General features: G+C 37.3%; 2 protein-coding genes across 6 annotated transcripts in view; one reads left to right on the top strand and one right to left on the bottom strand.

Moving 5' to 3' along the window:
* The window catches only part of LOC113625625 (uncharacterized), a 73430-nt gene that overhangs the window by 1471 nt on the left and 52322 nt on the right, over positions 1-19637 (top strand). The window lies entirely within an intron of this gene.
* The window catches only part of CDADC1 (cytidine and dCMP deaminase domain containing 1), a 39491-nt gene continuing 30396 nt past the window's right edge, over positions 10543-19637 (bottom strand). For all 3 annotated transcript variants that reach the window (XM_027116314.1, XM_027116316.1, XM_027116317.1), the window contains 2 exons: positions 17163-17223; positions 10543-11074 (listed from right to left, as the gene is read on the bottom strand). In XM_027116314.1, coding sequence (XP_026972115.1) covers positions 11001-11074; positions 17163-17223 — 135 coding nt within the window. In that variant the 3' untranslated portion in view covers positions 10543-11000. The remainder of the gene's footprint in view (positions 11075-17162; positions 17224-19637) is intronic.

The raw sequence follows: 19637 nt of genomic DNA, 5'->3' as shown, positions 1-19637 counted from the left end.
AAAGAGGTCGGACCCGTGCTGTCACAGACGCCCGGGGACCCTTAGGGTGGTCGAGGACAACAATTACTTGTAAATGGAATTATTTTATTTCTTTCAAATATTTTGTTACTGTTGCATATAATGCAACTGGCTTTTGTATGTTGGTTCTATGTCCTGCAACTTTATTGAATTTATTTTCACCATATTGGGGGAGAGGAGAGGTCGTATATAAGATCATGCTTTCTGAAAACAGAGGAAGCTTTACTTTTCCCTATCCATTTTGAATGCCTTTTTATTTCTTATTTTTGTGTCATATTGCTCTGCTTAGGACTTCAGTACTGTCTTTAATAAGAGTAGTGAGGGTGGATACCCTTTATCTTGTTCCTGATTAAAAAGGAAAAGCTTTGAATTTTTCACCATTCAGGGTTACAAGGTACAGTACAAGGTTAGTTGTGGATGTGTATTATATGGTCTTATTTTGAGGCATGCTTCTTCTGTTCCCAATTTTTTGAGAGCTTTTGTCATAAAAATGTTTTGAATTTTGTCAATTGCTTTTTCTGCATCTATTGAAAGGATCATATATTCATTCTTTTAGCAATGTGTATCACCCTTATTGATTTATTTAGACTTTTGCTGAGAATTTTTGCATTTATGTTCATCAGGAATATCAGCCTATAGATTTATTTATTTATTTTGCGGTACGCGGGCCTCTCTCTGTTGTGACCTCTCCCGTTGCGGAGCACAGGCTCCAGACGCGCAGGCTCAGCGGCCATAGCTCACGGGCCTAGCCGCTCCGCGGCATGTGGGATCTTCCCGGACCAGGGCACGAACCCGTGTCCCCTGCATCGGCAGGCGGACTCTCAACCACTGTGCCACCAGGGAAGCCCCTAGATTTATTTTCTTGTAGTGTTCCTTATCTGGCTTTGGTGTCAGAGTAATGCTGAACTCATAAAATGAGCTTGGGAGTCTTCCCTCAATTTTTTTTGGAAGAGTTTGAGAATGATTGGTGAATTGAGAATGATTTTGAGAATGAAATTGAGAAATCATTGAGAATGATTTTTTTTATAAATTTAAATTTTTTATTTTATTTTTTTAAATTTATTTTTAGTTGCATTGGGTCTTCGTTGCTGCACGCAGGCTTTCTCCAGTTGCAGCGAACGGGGGCTACTCGTTGTTGTGGTGCGTGGGCTTCTCACTGCGGTGGCTTCTCTTGTTGTGGAGCACAGGCTCTAGGTGCGCGGGCTTCAGTAGTTGTGGCTCTCCGGCTCTAGAGTTCAGGCTCAGTAGTTGTGGTGCATGGGCTTAGTTGCTCCACGGCTTGTGGGATCTTCCTGGACCACGGCTTGAACCCGTGTCCCCTGCATTGGCAGGCGGACTCTTAACCACTACGCCACTGGAGAAGTCCAGTTTTTTAATGTTTGGTAGAATTCACCAGTGAAACCATCTGGTCTTGGGCTTTTCTTTGTCGGGAGGTTTATGTTTGTTGTTTCAATGTCCTCATTTATTATTGGTCTGTTCAGACTTTCTCTTCATGATTCAGTCTTGGTAGATTCATGCTTTGGGAATTTATTATAATTTATCTAATTTGTTGGTATGTAATTGTTAATAATATACTCTTATGGTCCTTTGTATTTCTTTGATGTCTCCTCTTCCATTTATCAGATTTTTTGACTTCTCTTTTTTCCTTGGTTAGTCTAGCTAAAAGTTTGTCAGTTTGCTTTATTTTTTAAAACCAACTCGTAGCTTGATTTTTTTTTCTAGTCTCTTTATCCATTGTTTATCCTCTAATCTTTGCTCTTTCCTTTCTTCTAATCTTGTGCTTAATTCTTTATTTTCCTACTTTCTTGATGTGCAAAGTTAGGTTGTTTTTGAAAACTTTCATTTTTTAAAATGTAGGCACATAAGAACTACTGTTGATGTATTCCCTAAATTGTGATATTTTGTATTTATATTTTTTCAAGATACTGTCTAATTTCTCTTTCGATTTCTACTTTGACCCACTGGTTATTCAGGAATGTGTTGTTTAATTTCCATGTATTTGTAAAATTTCCAGACTTTTCTCCTATTGATTTCTAGCTCCATATCATTGTGGTTGGAAAGCTTTGAGATAAGATTTTAGTCTTAAATGTGTTAAAGTTGGCTTTTTGGCCCAGGAATGACATATCCCTGGGAATGTTTTATGTGCCCTTGAAAAGACTGTGTTTTCTGGTGCCCTTGGATGGCATGTTCTGTATATTTCCGTTAGGTTTACTTTTCTAAAGTGTTGTGCAAGTCAATGTTTTCTCATGAATTTTCTGCCTGGATGATCTATCCACATTTACAAATGGGATATTGAAGTACCCTGTTACTTTATTGCTTTTTCTGTATGTAGTTTTGTTAATATTTGCTTTAAATGTCTACATGTTCCAGTGTTGGGTGCATATTTATACTTGTAATATTCTCTTGATAATTTGACTCCTTTATCACTGTATAGTAACATTGTCTCGTGACTGATTTTGATTGAAAATATGTATTATCTAAGTATAGGTACTCCTGCTCTCTTTGGGGTTGCCATTTGCATGGAATATATTTTTACATCCTCTCACTTTAACCTATATACGTCCTTAAAGTTAAATTGAATCTCTTGTAGAGAGCATATTGTAGGTTCTTTTTAAAATTATTTTTTATTTTGGCCACGCCATGCTGCCTGCAGGATCCCTGTTCCCCGACCAGGGATTGAACCCAGGTCCCCGGCAGTGAAACCACTAGACCACCAGGGAATTCCCTGTAGGTTCTTTTTTTAAATTAATTCAACCACTTTGTGTCATTTAATTGGAGAATTTCATCTGTTAATGTTTAATTGTTGATAAGGACTTTCATTATTTTCTGTTATTGTTGTTGTTGTAGTTTCTTTGTATTTTTTTTGATGTGATATGAATTAATTCTTTTTAAAGAAAAAGGATTAATCTTTTGTGTAACTACAATAGATTTTTTTCTTTGTAGTTTCCATGAAACATATATAAAGTATCTTGCATGTAAAATATATTTAAGTTAATAACTAATCTTTTATTTCATAAAATAACTCTATTTTATGTACATTTTATATTCTCATTTTATGTAAATAAATTATCTATCCCCAGAAAAACACTTGTGTGTGTGTATATATATGTATACACATACACATATACACACAAATATATACATACACATATGCATATTGGTATATTTTTCTCTATGTATGATTTCTTATTATATTTAAGGAAATCGATTTTTCCTTTTCTTCGAATCTGTATTATCTATATAAGGAGTTCATGATAATTTTATTCATGTAGGCTTTTCACGTGTTCTTATTTTTATTTTATACTTTAAAAATTGCAGCCTCCCTTTTAACATACCTGGTAACTGCTTGCGATGTGTCTATATGAACTGCGTACTACATGCTTATGTTATAGTTTTTAAAATATTTTATTGTCTTATTTTCTGTAACAAATTTCCAGTTGTTCTTTGGGCTTACTAGATATATATCCATATGCTCTGCAAATGGAGATAATTTTAATCCTTCTTTTCCAGTGGTATTTTTTTTTTTTACTAATACCTCAAAGTGTTAAGTAAGTTAGGTGTTCATGTCTCCTAGTGATCTCACAATTAGAGGAAATTAATCTATTATTTCTCTATAGGTGAACTAGTGTTGTGGGTATGTGACATTTCTTTGAGTACATATGCATTAATATCTTCTTTATTTCTATAATTTTTACCTGTAATATTCTACCATGCTACTTTATTTGCATCTATCAAGTTGGTCACATGCCTTTCCTGAATTTGTAAGCTGATTAGTTATATTAATATACTTCCTAACAACCAAAACATTGGAGTCCTGGCATAGGATTCACTTAATCTTGCTATAAAGTTTTTTCCTAAGTTAGGTTTATTAATGTGTTATTCATTTATTTAAGTTTTATTGAGATATAATCGACATACAGCACTGTACCCAAGTTTAAGGTATACAGCATAATGATTTGACATACAGACATCATGAAATGATTATCACAATCAGTTTAGTGAACATTCATCTCATATAGATACAAAATTAAAGAAATAGCAAAAAAGTTTGTGATAACTCTTAGGATGTACTCTCTTAACAACTTTCATATATAACATACAGCAGTGTTAATTAAATTTATCATGTTGTACATTACATCCCTAGTACTTATTTATCTTGTAACTGGAAGTTTGTAACTTTTGGCTGCCTTCGTCCAATTCCTTCTCCACGCGCACACTGCCTCTGGTAAGGACAAATCTCTTTTCCTGTGAGTTTGGTTTTGAACTATAATTGACCTACAACACTGGTAGTTCCAGTTGCCCAACATAGTGATTTGATATTTCTATACATTTCAAAATGATCAACACAGTAAGTCTGTTTATGATATGTCACCATACAAAGACATTACATAGTTACTGACTGTATTTCCCAAATCTCATACCCAAGACTGTTTCTTATTTGCATCTGGAAGTTTGTACCTCTTGATCTCCTTCCCCTATTTCTTTCCTCCTCCCACCCCCCCTCTCCTCTGGCAACCACCTGTTTTTTCCTCTGTATTTACAAATCTGTTTCTGTTTTGTTATATGTTCATTTGCTTCGTTTTTTAGATTACACAAATAATTGAAATCATACAGTTATTGTGTGTGTGTGTGTGTGTAACTTCTTTATCCATTAATTGATGGGCAATTGGGTTGGCTATTATAAATAATGCTGCAGTGAATGTAGTGGTGCATATATATTTTCCAATTAGTGTTTTTGCTTAATACCCAGAATTGGAATTGCTGGAACATATGGTAGATCTATTTTTAATTTTTTTTGAGAAATAGCCATACTTTTTTTCCATAGTGGCTGCACCAATTTACTTCCCACCAACAGTGCACAATGGTTACCTTTTCTATACATCGTTGTCAACATTCGTTGCTGTCTTTGTGATAACAGAATATTCTGACAGCTGTGAGATAATATCTCATCGTGGTTCTCATTGGGGTTTCCCTGATGATTGGTGGTGCTGAGCATCTTTTCATGTACCTGTTGGTCATCTGTATGTTTTCTTTGGAAAATTGTCTATTCAGATGTCTGCCCATTTTTTTTAACTGGGTGCTTTGTTCTATTAATGTTGATTTTTATGAGTTCTTTGTATATTTTGGGTATTAATTCTTTATCAGATATATGGTTTGCAAATAAACTTGAGCCTGAAGCCACCTAGTGGACCAATTCCAGCAGAGATGAGAGTTAAACAAGAACCAAAATACATGGTTAGCCTGGTAAAGTGTTTCTATTTTCAAGCCTTTTAAAATATACAATCAGAAATAACAAATAGAAAGACACCCAAATGCTATGATGTTGAACAAGATTTAATTCTTTATCCCCAAAGGTTGTGTCTTAGAAAATCCGTAGTTTTCAGGTATTCCTCATCTGCATCAAGTCTTAAAAATAGCCCTAAGCAGAACACATGCTCCTCTGACACAATATCTTTGGGGCTTATCCCCAAGGAAAAGATACATAATGATATTAGGGGGCGGCTATTTATACTAAATATATTAATAAAAATGTTTAAAATGACTGTGGGAAAGGAATTTCATGCTTAAAGCCAAAACATTACAGAAAATACAAAAATGGAAGTGAACAAACATTAATTTACCTCTTTTTTCTCCCCCAAAATCATAAAATGAAAGTAAAGGAGTTGTGTTTTAAACATAAACTTATAGGACAAAGAGAAAAGGGACTCAATGGTGACATTTTGGAAGCCGTGCCTGTGAATGTGAGGTCTCGGGAGGCTGCTGTGGTGCGTGAGGCTGTGCTGTGTTCTACATTGTTCTAAGCATCTGCTGCCAAGTAACCCTTGTTGATTCTTTTTTTATAAATTTATTTATTTTTATTTTTGGCTGCATTGGGTCTTTGTTGCTGCACGCAGGGTTTTCTCTAGTTGCAGCGAGCGGGGGCTACTCTCTGTTGCGGTGCGCAGGCTTCTCATTGCGGTGGCTTCTCTTATTGTGGAGCACGGGCTCTAGGCGCACGGGCTTCAGTAGTTGTGGCTCGCGGGCTCTAGAGCGCAGGCTCAGTAGTTGTGGCATGGGCTTAGTTGCTCCGCAGAATGTGGGATCTTCCCGGACCAGGGCTCGAACTGTCCCCTGCATTGGCAGGCAGATTCTTAACCACTGCGCCACGAGGGAAGTCCCCCTTCATTGATTCCTGTGAGTCTGATTGACAACCCAAACCTTGAAACTTATTCTAGTAGTGTAACTAGGATCATGAAACAATGCCTTCAAAATTCTGAGGGGAAGTTATTCCCAATCTAGAATTCTACACCCAACAAACTATCAAATAAATTGAGGGTAGAATAAAGACATCTGCAGATACTCATAGCATCGAAAATGTTCCCCAACAGTAGTCTTGTCTGACAGTCATCCCACCATCATGTACCCTTTTCTCAGAGCCCTTCTGAAAGATATGCCCACCAAACTGAGAAAAAGACTGGATCCCAGGAAACAGGTGTTCCAATTCAAGGAGAGGGTGAAGAATGCCCCCCAACTCCCTCCAGCAGACCTGTGGAGGAAGACCCCGGGAAGCCAGCAGTGCAGAAGGTCTAGTGACCAATTAGCCCAGGCTAGAGGTGGTCAGAGGCTCTAGGAGGGATTTCTTCAATAAGAAGAGCTTTTTAGGACACTCAATGTGCTTCAACATACTGAGAGAAGGTCACACAACTGGGAGAAGAGTTGGTCACACAACTGGGAGAAGAGTTGGTCACACAACTGGGAGAAGAGTTTGGCTACAGGTTAGCAATAAAATACAGAAAACCAAGCTCCCCCCCTTCAAAAAAAGTCAAATTTTAAATTCAGAAAAATAAATTTTATAAGGAAAGGGAAAGTAATCACAGTACACAACATGACAAACCTGTGAGTAGCATTTACATAGTCATAATACCAGACAATGAATATTGATGCCACCAAAATAAAAGAATGTGGGGAGGATGGAAAGATGGAAGTGGGTGGAGAGAGTGAGGTGAAAGAAAGCTCTTTCATAATGGTAATTCAAAAGAAAATACCTAAAACTGAAACACTAGTAAGGAACATGTGATTTGGAGATTTGGAAATAAATACAAAATAATTCAGCTAAAATAATTGAGCCTGGTGGCCTCTGGGGTGGGGTGATACAGAGGACAGCGTGAGACTTACTGTTTCAAAATAAGGTTTATAGGACTATTTGCTCATTTAAAATGTGTAGGTGTAATTTTACTAAAAAATAATTTATAGTAATGGAAGTCTTTTATTACTGTCATATACATGTTAAAATCAGCCAACATGTCAACATGTACAGGACAAATGTGCACTTACATTAAAAGCAAAACTGAAAATGGACAAAAAAAACCCTGATACTGATTTAGGCCCTTGTGACATTCTGAACTAGACCTGAAGAAATCATTCACCTTCTGGATGCTTCTGTTTCCAGAACTATAAAGGAGTATTCTAAACAGATGAGATCTGAGTTCCTTTGAAATCTGACTCTATTTGAATGCAATTCATTGAATAGAGTAAATACATTTTTATGGACAAGGTTCTAAAGGGTATTCCATTTTAAATGGGTCTCATTTTCAACTGATACTGATTAATGGGGCTTTTAACTTTTCTTGTATATCAGAAATGTTATAATTTTAAATGATAGCAAAAAAAAAAAAACCCTGAAGAATATTATACATGAAATGAAGGTTCTAAACTGTTGCTTAATCCTAAAAAGCAACAGTAATAGCCTCAGCTAAATGCCAAGTGGCCACTATTGGCAATACCAGAACTTCAAAAAATTGCTCTAAAGTGGGTCAAAAGCAGATTGTTGTGGCAGATCTTAAAGCTGAACTGTTCACGCATAAAACGAGGAAGATTTATGAGAGAAGGTATATTCTCAAACTCAATAAGTAACTGAGGAAGAGAAACCCATAGAAAAGCTGAATAAAAGAAAAAGCTTTGGCAGGGATGCAATGAAACAGTACATGTAAACCTGCACGCACTCTACCTGACAGCTGGGTGGCGAGCCAGGCCCACACTCACCCCGCCTCCAGGTGGCATATTATATTGTCACTTGGCAGTAAACAAATGCAGAGCTCTTTTTTTCAAATTATGAATTCACTATTATCCTCCCCATCTTTGAAATTAAGGATGATGTATTTTTAAGTGCAAATTTTGATTTCTCACGCTAAGGGATGAACCCTCTTGACTGTGAATTCCTAGATTTTAGGCAGGGGGCTACCCCAGGGCGCTCTTGGTACAGCTCAGCAATCTTTGTGCGAGTCCCTGACACTTCCCTTTCCTGCTTCCCAGTGTGACCATCTATCTCCATTACTTTCTCCCAGAAGTTCATCTCACCCCCACTGTTTGCCTGGCAACACCCTGTAGCCCCTTCAGGACCTCCACTTCTACAAGACCCTTTCTCCATGACTCACCAGAGTGTATGCTTGTCCTCTTTTGTGCCACCACTGTTCCTACAGTTACATCCACAGGGCGGTTCTCAACCTTGAGGGTCATCAGAATCACCTGGAGGGAATGCTGGGCCCCGCCCCCAGAGTTTCTGACTCAGTAGATTTGGGTGGGCCTGAGAACTTGCACTTCTAACGAGTCCCCAGGCGAGGCTAATGCTGCTGGTCCAGGGACCCCCTTCTGAGAATCACTCTATTGCTTGATTTCATGCCTGCAACTTCTGCTAGACTGTGAGCTTCCTGAGGTCAGGACGCATTTCTTACACATCTCATCTACAGGGTCTAGCCAGAGTCTAGCAGTCATTCAGTCAATCAACAAATATTTATTGAATGCCTGTTATGTGCCAGACACTGTTGTAGGTACTGGATTCAGCAGTTTAAATACACACGTGCGCACGCGCACACACACACACACACACACACACGTACACACATCCCTACACTCAAAGAGCTTTCCTTCTGGTACTACATGGTAAACTCTCAATAAATGTTGAAATCCGGCCAGTTGTACAGAAGAAAATATGGCATTATCATGACCATTTTAATAGTGCTACAGAAATAACCAGTTTTCCATTTCCTAATCATAGCTCTTCCCATTTGTATATTTCTCCCTTCTGATATTCCCCACTATGTCCAACACATAAATCCACAAAACCGGCAAAACATTTGCTCATTGATTTACAAAATAGTTGATGTAGCTGACATCAGTTGAAAACAACACATCATATAAGATGAACTTAAGCATAATGTAAGCAAATTTCAATATTTAATATCGATAAATGTTAAAGAATAGCTTAACCACTGGTTTTCAAATTAGCCTTAGTTACCTCTAAAGGCATCTTTCCTCCCATCCCTCTCTATTCCATGTCCTACATCTGTGGTGAAATGTTTACAGCAGTTCTCAACTGCCAGGTATGATGACTAAACCCCCGGAGGGCCTAAGCACGCTGCTGTCCAAGCAGGGACATCGGTCAACATGTGGACTGTCCTGTGTAAAATTCTGAGAAACTGATAGGAGGCCTTGTGATGATATGTGATGACCTGGAAAGGGGGCAACAGCAGAGGCGAACCTGATTCCCCACATATAACCAGGGCAGTCATTCCTCAGCATGTCACACCGCAGGCCTGCAGGCCACAGGCCATGCAAATCCCTCTCTGACTCGGGCTAATTTTCTGCAAGTTTCTCAGCAAATAAAAATGAGAGGACTCACGAAGAGCAATTTGGAAAATAACTGAACTGACCATAATGTTTACTTTCAAGACTTTCAGTATTCTTAAGGTTTGCAAGTGTTTTTATAAGGCTTTCCATTCAAAGCCATGAGACATTCTGTGCTAATTATATGGAGGGAATAATGGGCAGCATTTATGAATGGAACTTGAAAAAGGCTAGTTTCAGTATTCCAGACTAAAATATTTCTTCTCTGTTAACATCATAACCAAATTTGAAGTTTGTTGTTAGTGGTTTAAAGAGTCAGTGATATCAAATAGTAATACTGTCTCAGAATTATATTCTCTTCCTTTTGCTACCCAAAATCAGTGATATAAAAACACCCTAGTCCAACAAATGATCGTGATTTCTACATATCGAAAGACTGAAGAAAAATTAATAACCTTGTTAGGAATGTACTTTTATAATGGAGACCAGGTCCACCAACTTTATTTTTATGACTCAATCCTAATTAAGTAAATTCTGATTATTAGAAAGCTTTGAGTATAAATGGGAACTTTTTGTGAGCCACACACTGACTTAAAAATGGCCAGGTTGCCGTTTATTTTCCTGGAGTAGTTTACTAATTATCACCTTCATAATCCAAAAGAATTAATATTTCTGGGCTTCCCTAGTAGTGCAGTGGTTAAGAATCCGCCTGCCAATGCAGGGGACATGGGTTCAAGCCCTGGTTGGGGAAGATCCCACATGCCGCGGAGCAACTAAGCCCGTGTGCCACAACTACTGAGCCTTCGCTCTAGAGCCTGCGAGCCACAAGTACCGAAGCCCGCGTGCCTAGAGCCCCTGCTCCACAACAAGAGAAGCCACCGCAATGAGAAGCCCGCGCACCGCAACGAAAAGTAGCCCCCGCTCGCCGCAACTAGAGAGATCCCACGTGCAGCAACGAAGACCGAATGCAGCCAAAAATAATAAATAAATTTATTTTAAAAAATTAATGTTTCTGAAAAGGTATGTAATTCTTTGCTGAGATGTGTGATCCAATAAACCAGCCCCTTTCAAACTGCTTAATGTAAAGCTAAGACAAGGAGAAATCAATCTGTATGGCCGATTGAACTGGGTCTCATTAAATTATTGATACCTCATTCAGTGTAATAAAAAAACACACCACTATACTCTGGAAAACACACAAATCTAAAATAAAAATATTCTCATTAATATCATTCATATGCTAGTAATAAATTAGCTTTCTTTAAAAATTTTTTTCAATTATATCCAAAATCCATTCTTATTTTCTGAGTTAAGAAGGCTGGATTTTAAAAGTGCAATAAAAATTCTTGAGGCCTTCACCCTAGTTTACACAAGACTTCTTAGTGGTTTGCAAGACGCAGCTTCTTGTTTTGGTGCTGTTCTTCATCCCGGGGTATGGGTCCCAACACACCATCTAGCGTTCAAGAATAACGTAACGTCAGAAAAATGTCACTTCAAATAAATGACTATTTGTTAAAGTCACAGAGATTGTAAGATCAAAATAATGCTTAAGTTAAAAAGGAATACTGATCTTATCTTAAAATAATTCTCAACTGTTGAAGAACAGATTCTAGATAACTCACTCAGGTAACACAATATCTGACCTTTTAAAAACTGGATTCATTCAACAGTGTATAGCCAACAATTCATAAAACTGTTTTGGGGGGACAGTTATTCTTATTAGGCTGGAGGAAACAAAAAGTACCTACTTGTTTCTCTCCTTCTGACATACTTCACTCTGGATGACAGTCTCTAGATGCATCCACGTCTCTACAAATGACCCAATTTCGTTCCTTTTTATGGCTGAGTAATATTCCATTGTACATATGTACCACATCTTCTTTATCCATTCATCTGTCGATGGGCATTTAGTTGCTTCTATGACCTGGCTATTGTAAATAGTGCTGCAATGAACATTGGGGTGCATGTGTCTTTTTGAATTATGGTTTTCTCTGGGTATATGCCCAGTAGTGGGATTGCTGCGTCATATGGTAATTCTATTTTTAGTTTTTTAAGGAACCTCCATACTGTTCTCCATAGTGGCTGTATCAGTTTACATTCCCACCAACAGTGCAAGAGGGTTCCCTTTTCTCCACACCCTCTCCAGCATCTCTTGGTTTGTAGGTTTTCTGATGATGCCCATTCTAACCAGTGTGAGGTGATACCTCATTGTAGTTTTGATTTGCATTTCTCTAATAATTAGTGATGTTGAGCATCTTTTCATGTGCTTCTTGGCCATCTGTATGCCTTCTTTGGAGAGATGTCCATTTAGGTCTTCTGCCCATATTAGGATTGGGTTGTTTGTTTTTTTAATATTGAGCTGCATGAGCTGTTTATATATTTTGGAGATTAATCCTTGGTCCTAAGATTCGTTTGCAAACATTTTCTCCCATTCTGAGGGTTGTCTTTTCGTCTTGTTTATGGTTTCCTTTGCTGTGCAAAAGCTTTGAAGTTTCATTAGGTCCCATTTGTTTATTTTTGTTTTTATTTCCATTACCCTAGGAGGTGGATCAAAAAATATCTTGCTATGATTTATGTCAAAGATTGTTCTTCTTGTTTTCCTCTAAGGGTTTTAGAATGTCCATTCTTACATTTAGGTCTCGAATCCATTTTGAGTTTATTTTTGTGTATGGTGTTAGGGAGTGTTCTAATTTCATTCTTTTACAGGTAGCTGTCCAGTTTTCCCAGCACCACTTACTGAAGAGACTGTCTTTTCTCCATTGTATCTCCTTGCCTCCTTAGTCATAGATTAGTTGACCATAGGTGTGTGGGTTTATCTCTGGGCTTTCTATCCTGTCCCATTGATCTATATTTCTGTTTTTGTGCCAGTACCAATATTGCCTTGATTATTGGAGCTTTGTAGTATAGCCTGAAGTCAGGAAGTCTGATTCCTCCAGCTCCGTTTTTTTCCCTCAAGACTGCTTTGGCGATTCGGGGTCTTTTGTGTCTCCATACAAATTTTAAGATTTTTTTTTTCTAGTTCTGTACAAAGTGACATTGGTAATTTGATAGGGATTGCATTGAATCTGTACATTGCTTTGGGTAGTATAGTCATTTTCACAATATTGATTCTTCCAATCCAAGAACATGGTATATCTCTCTATCTGTTGGTATCATCTTTAATTTCTTTCAACAGTGTCTTATAGTTTTATGCATACAGGTCTTTTGCCTCCCTAGGTAGATTTATTCCTAGGTATTTTATTCTTTTTATTGCAGTGGTAAATGGGAGTGTTTCCTTAATTTCTCTTTCAGATTTTTCATCATTAGTGTATAGGAATGCAAGAGATTTCTGTGCATTAATTTTGTATCCTGCAACTTTACCAAATTCATTGATTAGCTCTAGTAGTTTTCTGGTGGCATCTTTAGGATTCTCTATGTATAGTATCATGTCATCTGCAAACAGTGACAGTTTTACTTCTTCTTTTCCAATTTGTGTTCCTTTTCTTTTTCTTCTCTGATTGCTACAGCTAGGACTTCCAAAACTATGTTGAATAACAGTGGTGAGAGTGGACATCCTGTCTTGTTCCTGATCTTAGAGGAAATGCTTTCAGTTTTTCATCATTGAGAATAGTATTTGCTGTGGGTTTGTAGTATATGGCCTTTACTATGTTGAGATAGGTTCCCTCTCTGCCCACCTTCTGGAGAGTTTTTATCATGAATGGGAATTGAATTCTGTCAAAAGCTTTTTCTGTATCTATTGAGATGATTATATAGTTTTTATTCTACAATTTATTAATATGGTGTAGCACACTGATTGATTTGTGTATATTGAAGAATCCTTGCATCCCTGGGATAAATCCCACTTGATCATGGTGTATGATCCTTTTTTTTTTTTTTTTTTTTTGCGGTACGCGGGCCTCTCACTGTTGTGGCCTCTCCCATTGCAGAGCACAGGCTCTGGACGCACAGGCTCAGCAGCCATGGCTCACGGGCCCAGCCACTCCGCAGCATGTGGGATCTTCCTGGACTGGGGCACAAACCCGTGTCCCCTGTATTGGCAGGTGGACTCTCAACCACTGCTCCACCAGGGAAGCCCGGTGTATGATCCTTTTAATGTGTTGTTGGATTCTGTTTGCTAGTAGTTTTTTGAGGATTTTTGCATCTATATTCATCAGTGATACTGGTCTGTAATTTTCTTTTTTTGTAGTATCTTTGGCTGGTTTTGGTATCAGGGTGATGGTGGCCTCATAGAATGAGTTTGGGAGTGTTCCATCCTCTGCAATTTTTTTGGAAGAGTTTGAGAAAGATGGGTGTTAGCTCTTCTCTAAATGTTTGATAGAATTCACTTGAGAAGCCATCTGGTCCTGAACTTTTGTTTGTTGGAAGATTTTTAATCACAGTTTCAATTTCATTACTTGTCATTGGTCTGTTCATATTTTCTACTTCTTCCTGGTTCAGTCTTGGAAGGTTATACTTTTCTAAGAATTTGTCCATTTCTTTCAGGTTGTCCATTTTATTGGCATAGAGTTGCTTCTAGTAGTCTCTTAGGATGCTTTGTATTTCTGCAGTGTCTGTTGTAACTTCTCCTTTTTCATTTCTAATTTTATTGATTTGAGTCCTCTCCCTCTTTTTCTTGATGAGTCTGGCTAATGGTTTATCAATTTTGTTTATCTTCTCAAAGAACCAGCTTTTAGCTTTATTGATCTTTGTTATTGCTTTCTTTGTTTCTATTTCATTTATTTCTGCTCTGATTTTTATGATTTCTTTCCTTTTGCTAACTTTGGTTTTGTTTGTTCTTCTTTCTCTAGTTCCCTTAGGTGTAAGGTTAGGTTGTTTCTTTGAGATTTTTCTTGTTTCTTGAGGTAGGCTTGTATAGCTATAAACTTCCCTCTTAGAACGGCTTTTGCTGCATCCCATAGGTTTTGAATCGTCGTGTTTTCATTATCATTTTTCTCTAGGTATTTTTTGATTTCCTCTTTGATTTCTTCAGTGATCTCTTGGTTATTTAGTAATGTACTCTTTAGCCTCCATGTGTTTGTTTTTTACGTTTTTTTCCCTGTAATTGATTTCTAATCTCATAGCCTTGTGGTCAGAAAAGATGCTTCATATTATTTCAATTTTCTTAAATTTACTGAGGCTTAATTTGTGACCCAAGGTATGATCTATCCTGGAGAATGTTCTGTGCGCACTTGAGAAGAGAGTGTAATCTGCTGTTTTTGGATGGAATGTCCTATAAATATCAATTAAATCTATCTGGTCTATTGTGTCATTTACAGCTTGTGTTTCCCTATTAATTTTCTGTTTGGATGATCTGTCGATTGGTGTTAAGTGAGGTGTTAAAAGTCCCCCACTATTGTTGTGTTACTGTTGATTTCCTCTTTCATAGCTGTTAGCAGTTGCCTTATGTATTGAGGTGCTCCTATGTTGGGTGCATATATATTTTTAATTGTTATATCTTCTTCTTGGATTGATCCCTTGATCATTATGTAGTGTCCTTCCTTGTCTCTTGTAACATTCTTTATTTTAAAGTCTATTTTATCTGATATGAGTATTGCTACTCCAGCTTTCTTTTGATTTCCATTTGCATGGAATATCTTTTTCCATCCCCTCACTTTAGGTCTGTATGTGTCCCTAGGTCTGAAGTGGGTCTCTTGTAGACAACATATATATGGGTCTTGTTTTTGTATCCATTCAGCAAGCCTGTGTCTTTTAGTTAGAGCATTTAATCCATTCACATTTAAGGTAATTATCGATATGTATGTTCCTATTACCATTTTCTTAATTGTTTTGGGTTTGGTTTTGTAGGTCCTTTTCTTCTCTTGTGTTTCCCACTTAGAGAAGTTCCTTTAGCATTCGCTGTAGAGTTGGTTTGGTGGTGCTGAATTCTCTTAGCTTTTGCTTGTCTGTAAAGCTTTTGATTTCTCCATCAAATCTGAAAGAGATCCTTGCCTGGTAGAGTAATCTTGGTTGTAGGTTCTTCCCTTTCATCACTTTAAGTATATCATGCCACTCCCTTCTGGCTTGTAGAGTTTCTGCTGAGAAATCAGCTGTTAACCTTATGGGAGTTCCCTTGTATGTTATTTGTCATTTTTCCCTTGCTGCTTTCAGTAATTTTTCCTTTGTGTTTAATTTTTGCCAGTTTGATTACTATGTGTCTCGGCGTGTTTCTCCTTGGGTTTATCCTGTATGGGACTCTCTGTGCTTCCTGGACTTGGGTGGCTATTTCCTTTCCCATGTTAGGGAAGTTTTCGACTATAATCTCTTCAAATATTTTCTCGGGTCCTTTCTCTCTCTCTTCTCCTTCTGGGACCCCTATAATGTGAATGTTGTTGCATTTAATGTTGTCCCAGAGGTCTCTTAGGCTGTCTTCATTTCTTTTCATTCTTTTTTCTTTATTCTGTTCCATGGCAGTGAATTCCAGCACTCTGTCTTGCAGGTCACTTATCAGTTCTTCTGCCTCAGTTATTCTGCTATTGATTCCTTCCAGTGTATTTTTCATTTTAGTTATTGTATTGTTCATCTCTGTTTTTTGTTCTTTAATTCTTCTAGATCTTTGTTAAACATTTCTTGCATCTTCTCGATCTTTGCCTCCATTATTTTTCCCAGGTCCTGGATCATTTTCACTGTCATTATTCTGAATTCTTTTTCTGGGAGATTGCCTATCTCCACTTCATTTAGTTGTTTTTCTGGGGTTTTATCTTGTTCCTTCATCTGGTACATAGCCCTCTGCCTTTTCATCTTGTCTGTCTTTCTGTGAATGTGGTTTTTGTTCCACAGGATTGTTCTTCTTGCTTCTGCCCATAAAGGCTTATATTTCCTGATTTTTCAGAGTAGTCAAATCATTGTTATTATCAAGAAAATTTTACTTATTATACTAAACTTCTACTTACCTTGAATTGAATTCAAACAGAAAGATAACATTTTAACATAATATTGTACAGTTAATAATAATTAATGTTCCAAATTATGTGCCTGAGGAATTGCAAGATATCCCAAAGATTGTATTACATTAAAAATATCTGGTTAATATGCAAATAATAAAGCTCTGAAGATTACTAATTCATTTATGGTAACTGTGATGACTCTTAATTAGATTATTCAAATAACCAGAATATTTCCACTCTCTGACCAATCTGAGCTAATGTGGCTTTACTCTAATAAGAATGTACATATCCTCATAATTTGGCCCTAGATCCATCTGTATTAATTACATGTATTTTTCCTTTCTAACTGCCCAAGAGGCTTTTGTTTTGGTATAGAAGAGCACTGTCGTCTACTTTCTCATGTAAATTTAATTTATAAATTCAATTTGTTCATGATTATTTGTATTAAACTGCAGAGCCCATAGGACTAGTCATTAATCAGCAGTTTCCATGACACCTAGCAAATAGTAGATACACAAACGTCTGTGAACAAATTGAATGGCAAAAATGTAACCTGCAAAAAGAATATACTCCATCTCCAACCACATCAATTTCCAAAACCTGATCATTCTAATTCACTATGTTTCTTTTCTTCTTAGCAGCAAAGTTAACCTCAGTAAAGGACTTGTAAATACTTACTTTCTCTGCTTTCAGGCTCATTTTGCTCAAGAACACAAGTTCTTGATGGATTCATTTGCCACTGTAAAAGGACACAAACATTTTATTTATATGTTTAATAAATAGCATTTCAGGGCTTCCCTGGTGGTGCAGTGGTTGAAAGTCTGCCTGCCAATGCAGGGGACACAGGTTCGTGCCCCGGTCTGGGAAGATCCCACATGCCGCAGAGTGGCTAGGCCCATGAGCCATGGCCGCTGAGCCTGTGCGTCCGGAGCCTGTGCGTCCGGAGCCTGTGCTCCGCAATGGGAGAGGCCACAACAGTGAGAGGCCCACGTACAGAAAAAAAAAAAAAAAAAAAAAAGTAGCATTTCAGCACTGTGCTTTCAAATATCAAAACAGCTTAAAACAATGTAAGAAAAAAGAGTTAGTGTGTCGTACCAACCAAGCCCTAATAATGACTCTGAATGACCCTGAATGATATGACTTCTGGAATGAGAATCAATATTCTTAGAGAAGGAAGTATAAAAATCCTCCTTTACCTTCGTTTTACAGGTAAGGAAGTGGAAGACCAGAGAAGCATAGTGACTTGCCCAAGGTTACATACTGACTAAAGACAGCAGTAGCACCAGAACCTGGGTCTGCCCATGCCCAATACTATAGAATTTCCACCACTTCATATTCTAGCTCCAGGTCCTACAGAACCTTATAATAGCTAGAGAAGGCCTAGATAGAAAGAATGAAAATAAGACAAAGACTATCTTGCCTTTTAATATAGTAATATAATATATACTATTATTTTTATCATAGCATACCATTTATTGTACCATATCATATCATATCACATCTCCTCTGATTATAGTTTTCCATCTCAATCATTCAGAAAGAAATACAGAAGCATGAAGATTCTCAGATATTACAGTGAAGACTGGAGCAGCAGATAAGAAAAACTGAGTGTAATCAATATCTCAAAGCACACCCTTCCTTTCTTATTTGCCTAGAAATCCCCATCATCAGAAACACTAATGACTTAACCAAAAAAGCCCCACTAGGGCACTCTCTCCAGAAAGACACAATTAAGTGGATAGTTCCTGGGGGCCTCTTCCAGAAGCATCAGTTAGTTCATCAGATGAAGTCATTAATATCATGGGCCTTGAGGGAGAATGAGATATAAGACAGACATTTTACCATGTATAAAAAAGTCCTTGGAAGGGGAAGACATCTAGAACTGGTTGGTCACCTATAGAAATGGGATGGTTAGGATTAGCACCAGGAAAAAGGAGGATTTCCAAGCAATGGGAAGATATATGTGAAATTAAAAAAAAAAAAAAAGTCATGTTCAAAACATGTCAAACCATTAAAATCTATTACTTTGGGCAAAGTAAAAACTAATAACCTTGAATTTACATTTAAAGATCATCATAAAAAGACTATGTCTAACTGTGAAAACTTAGAAGCAATCTAGGTGTCCAACAAAAAGGGAATGGTTAAATAAGTTATGTCCATAGGTTGCAATACTGTGTAATCATTAAAAATTATTTCTGAAGAATTTTCAATGACACAGAAAATACAGCAACATGTTAACAGTGGTATCTATGAACTGTGGGATAATATCTGTTCTTTTTTTATTTTCATCTATATATCTGTTCTTTTTTCTATTTCCTCTATAATGAGCATACATTACTTTCACAATTTAAAAAAAAGTAATATAACCTAAAAAAGAAAAATTTACATGTATTAAACAGAAAAAAAAATAGTTTCTCAGTAAATGGACTTGGGTTTACACAGGTAAAATATATTCTTGGAAATACTGTTGCCCAGCCCTAGCCTAGTCTGCAACAACCCCACAGAACAGAACCTCTCATCTCAAGGCATATGGTAACACCTCAAAGAGAAAAGAAAAAAATTTTCAAACAAAATTAATTTCAATTGGTTTAATGTTTAAAAAAATGAAATTTACTGGTACTCATGCTACTTTTGACAGTCTAAAAGCAATATAATCATTATAAAAATTCCAATGTGGAACAAATACTAGTTCGTGTTAGTTACTGGTATTTACAAAACTAGGCATTTAGCTATAACCAAGTAGTTTAAATCATTGACATAATATTGCAAGCCAGGCCAGATGAGGGAAAGGATGAGAGGGTGGAGAGCTAATCTTCACTGGAAGGAGTACAGAGAGACCAGGTGTACCTGAATGAGGGCACTCCTGGGTGGGTCTTGGCCCAACAGGTATTTCTGAATCCCATCTCTGCCCGAGGGGCCTTCACTCCCTTTGTCTTCCTGTCTCTTCCTGCTTCTCTTGCCCTGTCTTACATTCTTCTAATCTCTTCATTCTCTTTACGGTGGAAAAGCTACTAAAATCCACCAGTAAGCAAGATATTTCAGAATTCACTTAACCCAGCACTCACAGTCCTGAAGAGCTAGGTCACTTACACTTTATAAAGAGAATTATTTCCTCCCAATCTTCAGGAGGAATGAAGGAACAGAAAACAAAAA

The sequence above is a fragment of the Aethalodelphis obliquidens genome, unplaced genomic scaffold (assembly GCF_003676395.1).
Source record: "Aethalodelphis obliquidens isolate GAN/ISIS:26980383/991018 unplaced genomic scaffold, ASM367639v1 scaffold16, whole genome shotgun sequence".
In the NCBI taxonomy this organism is placed as follows: Eukaryota; Metazoa; Chordata; class Mammalia; order Artiodactyla; family Delphinidae; genus Aethalodelphis; species Aethalodelphis obliquidens.
Note: the sequence above shows the minus strand (reverse complement) of the source record. Positions and strands in the feature narration are given on the sequence as shown.